Below are 5,713 nucleotides of genomic sequence, written 5' to 3'. Positions count from 1 at the left end.
CCAGCGGCACCCACAGCAGACACAGACACGGGTTCAAGGGCAGTTTATTGGGACACAGGAACACACTCAAGCAGCCCCAGCCTGGCCTGACCCTGTGAGCTGCCACCTGCTCATCCCCCAGCTCACTCAGCTCCCATCCCTCTCGCTGCCATGTCCCTGCTCCCACGGGTCCCCCCCACACTGTGCCCAGGGTTTGCAGCAGCTCCCAGGAGTGACCCCCACCCAGCTGGGGCCCATCCCAGTGAGCAGGACCAGGGCAGGGGACAGCCATGGCCAGGAGGATGGAGAAGACAACCTGCAGCTCCTGATGAAGCTGTCACTACAGGCATGCATTTACCACTGGGAATCCCAAGAATCCTGGGAGAGGCAGGAACCGGCTCTTCCCCCCAGTGAGGAGAGGTTGCACTTCCATGGGGAGGGAGGGGAAGGAAGGGCACCCGCCTTCTTGAGGGACCAGAGAGCAGAACTGAGCCCAGGTCCAGGGTGAGACACCCTCCATCCCATTCTCTGAGCCCTGCCACTGCTCCCTGCCCTCGGTCAGCCCAGGTATCCTGGCAACACTGGCCCCTGGGTACCACACAGGCAGTCCTTGAGAGGAGCCAGGGACCCCAGCTCTGCTTGGCCCCTGCCATGGGCTGCTCACATGAACTGCGACAGGTTGGGCACTTTGATGTTGATGTCCCCGATGTTGATGTTGCGGGGGATCTCGGGCAGGTTGATGTTCTTCACGGCTGACACAGCGCGGGAAGGAGCGGCCGAGAGGCCTCCCTGGGGACAGAGAGACTGTGACCACTGGCCCCTGCCCCACAGCACCCAGGCAGCTGCATCTTACCAGTGACAGTGCAAACAGGGCAATAAACCTTTTATTGCCTCAGGTCATTATCCTGATGGGAAAAGCCACTCCCATGCTTGGGCAGCTCCCCCGTGCTCCTGAACTGCTGATGTCCCCAGCCCCACCCCGAGGGCTCGGGCAGGCAGAAACTGGGGATAGCCCAGATGTCTCCCCCACATGCCCACCCCAGACCTCACAGGCCAGCTCCCCTCGCAGCCCAGGGTCCGTCAGCCCCATGGGGCAAAGCCACAGCATCAACGCTCACCTCTGCCTTCTCCAGCTTGCCCTGGGCCTCCACCTGTGCCACGATCTCATTCATGTTGGTCTCCAGCACCATCCCACCGATCACCATCTCCTGCAGGATGTGGTGAACCTAACAGGAGGGAAGAAGGGAAGGGAAGGCTGAGAGCCCAGCCCTGGCCTGGCAGCGGCCACAGTGCTGGTATGGAAGCATGTCAGGGGCCAGCATCTCCCCTAAGGAGATAAATCCACCTCCATCCCCTCCTCAGCTGCCCAGAGAATGAGAAGGTGGCCATGGTCCTTGGCATGGGAAGTCCCACAGTCCTATTTACCACCTGTGCTCTAGAAAACACCCACCCCAGAAGCCAGAGCAAACAGACCACCGGGCACAGGGCAGCCCTCAGAGAGGCCAGATCCAACCATCCTGCTGGCACAGCCTGGCTGCACCACTTCTGACAAAGCCAGTGAAGTCTGATCCCTCCCTGGGCCAGGACCCAGGTCACAGCAGGAATGTGTGCTAGAGAGGACCCTAGTGGGCAGCAGGGACCCCACCGGGCAGGACACTTCTCCCCAGGAGCAGCTCCTTCTCCCCAGAAAGCCAGGCCAGAGCCTGGCTTCTCCACTGTCTCTTAGGAAAGACAGGACTGTGATACAGGCACAGAAAAAGCACAAAACTGCCAAGGGAGTCTATTCCTTCCTTCCCTGGGGTTCCTTAGGTCCAAGGATGAACAGCCAAGGGAGGCTGGTGGAATCATACAGCCACGGCAGGGAAAGGGCCACTCATGGTTTGCAATCTCAGAAATCCCAACCAGCCCCAGGGTGGCAGCCAGGCTGTGCTGGTGGCTGCAATTACCCTGAACTCCAGCATCCAGCTCAGCCAGGCATTCCCTGCACAATCAGCAGCTCCTGCTGAGTTCCTGGCACAGATAATGGATTTATGGGTCCCAGTTACTTCTACGAAAGAGGCTGTGCAGGAGCATGGTCAGGTTACGAGATTGTTTAATGGCCTCACAGGGCCAGGGTGCACTTGTCAACACCACATGGCAAACACTGCCAGGGCAATGCTGGGGAGAATAAAGACAATGAGAAAACCTGCTCCAAGGGGGAGACCAAGCTCTGTGCCAAATGTGAGGTGATCCATCCCAGGGCTCCCCATGAGTTCCATCCTGCTCCGACAGTGCCCGGAGCAGCGAGGTGTGTGGGACCAGCACAGCACGGGGTGAGCCACGGGTACCATGGCAGCTCCTGGGCCTCCCAGAGCCCTGGGACCCCCCTCCCACAGCCCAGCCCCAGCGCACACCGCGCCGGCCAGAGCGAGCAGCCCCCACAGCCCGACAGCATCTGGGAACATCAGGAAATGTTCCTTCAAGGTCTGGCTTCAGCCCAAGTTGGCCCAACACCAACGGGGCAGAAATCCTGAGCAAGCTTTGTTTTCCAAGCCGAAGCACAGCACTTCCTGAGCAATCCGTGTCCCCTGCAGGACCCCACAGCTGCTGAGTGCAGCTCATGCTCCTCTCCAAAGTGGGAAGCACGACCGGGAGGTGGGCACAGATCCCCCCTGAGCCTCCCCATGTGACAGGGGGGCCCCGCAGCTCTGAGGCTGGGGAACCCAAAGCTCAGATAAAAGCACTGGTGTCACTGGTGCCCAACCAATGTCCTCCTTCATCTGTCCACAGCAGGCACAGGGCTCCAGATCTGCAGCAGTTCTGGTCCTACAACCCCTGTGCTGCAGGTAGTGCAAGGTGAATCTTGAGGCAAAGACAGAAATCACAGGATGCAGCCAAATCTGCACCTGAACTCCTGTCAGCCCCTGCCTGGGGAGACACTCACAACCCTGCCAGGGCATCCAAGGGGTGCAAACCAGAGCCCAGCAGGACGCACTGGTACATTCCCAGCACCCCAAACACTGTCCCTCTGTGACCAAGCTCCTGGAAGCACAGGAACATGAGCACATCCGAGAAATAAACACGTGCCAAATATAGAAAGAGACGGGAGGACCAACTGACAGGGGCCAAGACTCAAGTCAAAGCTTGGAAGCGGCAGGAGCACAGGACGCGAAGTAAACAAGGCTGGGAGGGTCTGGGATGACTGAGCTGTACGATCTCCCCTATCAGAACCCCCTGATTCCTGTCTCCTGAACATTTTTCCAGGCAGGAGAGGTCAGAGGAAGGGTGACCCCGCTCTTGCTGGCAGAGCTGACGGGCTATGGGGTGAGGTGCCCTGCCCCAGGGCTGCAGGCTGGCTGTAGGGCTCAGTGTAAACCCAGAGTAAGGCTGAGCAAAAAGCTGCCAGGTCCTGGTCATCCACAGGGTCAGACCCCATGAGCACATCCTCCCCCCACTGCGGGCAGGGGTGATCTGGGCAACTGCCACTGCTTCTCCCACGGCTGCTCCTCCCTCATTCCTCCTTTGATAAACCCTTGATAAGTGCTTTTGCTGACAACATAATCATGTGGCATTTCGGAAAGGTTACAGCTGGGTAAACGGTAAAACCAAAGCTAGATATAAGCAGCTGGGAACACAGAGACCCCACCCACTCACCTGCTCACTCCCCTTCCCTGCCAGTTCCCAAGTTGGAATCACCAACAGAAAGGGGACATTTTTCTTTTCCACTGCTCTTTTTTGTTGACATGTTTTTGTCTTCAGCAAAGCAAGAAAATCTTGATCAACAGCAATGCAAGCAGCACTGTCAGCCAAGCCTCTCCCTGCTCCAAGCCTATTCCTGGCTATCTACTCCTGGCTATCTTCAGCCTCATGACCCAGGAGATGATCAAAGGGGACGGGTTTCCGCCCAGAAACTCAGTCCAGCTCAAGAGGAAGCATTACAGGCTGTGGCTCAAACCAAAGTTTACCCAACACTTTGAATTCCAAATACCTCCATTGTTTGTTCACTTTTTTTCCTGCAGCCATTGTTCCTTCCCTTTTTTTCCCCTGCAGCTGTAGTAAAACGTTAAGGACTCCCAAGGAGTGTCACAGCTGGGGCAGAGGCAGAACGCCCCAGCACCACACCAGAGCCTGCCCAGTTCCACCAGCACAGCCCTGGAGCACAGATCCCTGTCACCTGGCTGCGGTCACCTGGCACCAGTCCCTGAACCATGGCTGGGCACAGCTCACCCCTGGGCTCAGAGCAGCCTAGCACTTGGATCTCTTGTCAAGAGAACACGATGCAGCTTTCTAAGACCCCCGGCTGAATATCTTCGCACCCAGGATCGCAATCCCTGGCCACACAGTGACCCCTGATGCCCCCACACTTTCCTGGCCAGCTCCTGCCTGTGGGAGCGCAGGCTCTGGAGCAGCATGGAGCCCACCACCCACCTTGTCCATGTGGAAGATGAGGTCCAGCTCACAGACATTCTCAAAGCATTTGTCCAGTGTCTCCACAAACACCTGGGGAAGCAGAAAGGACAGTCAGCACAGAGACGAGGCAAGATGGTCACACAGTCCCATGGAACGCTCCAGACATGGGGCAGAGCAGCTGGAAAGATGGAAAAGGCCCTGGGGCTGCTGGTGACAGAAGCTGAACATGAGCCCAAGTGTGCCCAGGCGGGCAAGGAGGCCAGTGGCCCCTGGGCTGTGCCAGCACTGCTGTGGCAGCAAGGCCAGGGCAGTGCCTGTCCCTTTGCTGGCACTGTTGAGACCTCGAGGGCTGTATCCAGTTCTGGGCCCCTCAGACAAGAGACACATTGAGGGGCTGGAGCTTGTCCAGGGAAGGGAACAGAGCTGGGGAAGGGGCTGGAGCAGCAGGAGCAGCTGAGGGAGCTGGAGGGGCTCAGCCTGGAGAAAAGGAGGCTCAGGGGGGATCTTCTCCCCATGTCCCGGTGTTTAAAGGGTGGCTAAAAGGCTGGAAACTCCCTTCATACAAGGAGTCATATGGAAAGTCACAGGGTGATGGATACAAGTTCCTCTTGGGGGGATTCCAGTTAGACATAAAAGGAAAATTTTTCCCAAACAAAACACTCAGCCATTGGAATAATCTTACAGAGGAAGTAATTGGATTCCCTGATGCTGGACGCCTTCAGGTGCATCTGGCCAAGGTGCTGGGCCTTGTCTAGGCCGTGCTTTGAACTGAAAGGTTGGACCAGACAATCCCTGAGGTCCCTGCCAACCTGGGATTCCATGATTCTAGGATTAACTTTTGGACTTGATGCTCTTAAGGGTCTTTTCCATCCTGAAATGATTCTATGGTTCTCTTTTTTAAAGCCATTCATTTGGGTTGGCTTCTCCCCCTCTGCCCGTGGCGGAGCAGCCACAAATGGGCTCAGAGGGCACGTGCAGCCCCCCCTTCCCCCTGTGGCCCCCGAGTGGCTCTTCAGGCCTCCCAGGGCTGGCACAGGGATGCCACGGGCATGAAATGCACCTGAAAGGTGTCGGGGCGGGGCTGTGCCCAGGGATGGGACCCTGCAGGGACACACCTGGATGAGGTCCAGGATGCCCAGCTCGCTCTCCGAGGAGTCCACGCAGAAAACAAAGTACAGCGTGGCATAGTGCCGGTAGATCAGTTTGTAGTCCGAGCCGCCGAACAGGCTGTGGGGACACGGGGAGGGCTGAAGGGCTCTGGGGGGGCCATCTGGGCGAGGCACAGCCCGGCACAGCCCCTCCCCGGCCGGTACCTGCCGCACTCGAGGAAGTTGCAGATGTGGTC

At 58.0% G+C, this 5,713-nt stretch overlaps 1 protein-coding gene across 1 annotated transcript; it reads right to left on the bottom strand.

Annotated features, from left to right (window-relative positions):
- Positions 1-28: 28 nt before the first annotated feature.
- On the bottom strand, positions 29-5,707 carry LOC115307298 (AP-3 complex subunit sigma-2-like). Its single transcript, XM_029958722.1, has 5 exons — positions 5,682-5,707; positions 5,484-5,595; positions 4,387-4,458; positions 1,098-1,205; positions 29-768 (listed from the first exon to the last, which is right to left on the bottom strand). The coding sequence occupies exons 3-5, from the start codon at positions 4,393-4,395 to the stop codon at positions 640-642; spliced, it is 246 nt and encodes an 81-aa protein (XP_029814582.1). The 5' UTR covers positions 4,396-4,458; positions 5,484-5,595; positions 5,682-5,707; the 3' UTR covers positions 29-639.
- Positions 5,708-5,713: the final 6 nt, after the last annotated feature.

This window comes from Manacus vitellinus, unplaced genomic scaffold (assembly GCF_001715985.3).
Source record: "Manacus vitellinus isolate BGI_N305 unplaced genomic scaffold, ASM171598v3 scaffold_16_pilon, whole genome shotgun sequence".
NCBI lineage: Eukaryota > Metazoa > Chordata > Aves > Passeriformes > Pipridae > Manacus > Manacus vitellinus.
The sequence above is the reverse complement of the archived record's forward strand: the minus strand, read 5'-3'. Positions and strand labels throughout refer to the sequence as shown.

What these genes read in the sequence shown, in the direction of transcription:
- LOC115307298 (XM_029958722.1), bottom strand. An exon ending in GCAAGCTGGAGAAGGCAGAG is followed by an intron (nt 769 to 1,097) that starts GTGAGCGTTGAT and finishes CTCTGTCCCCAG; the next exon opens with GGAGGCCTCTCGGCCGCTCC.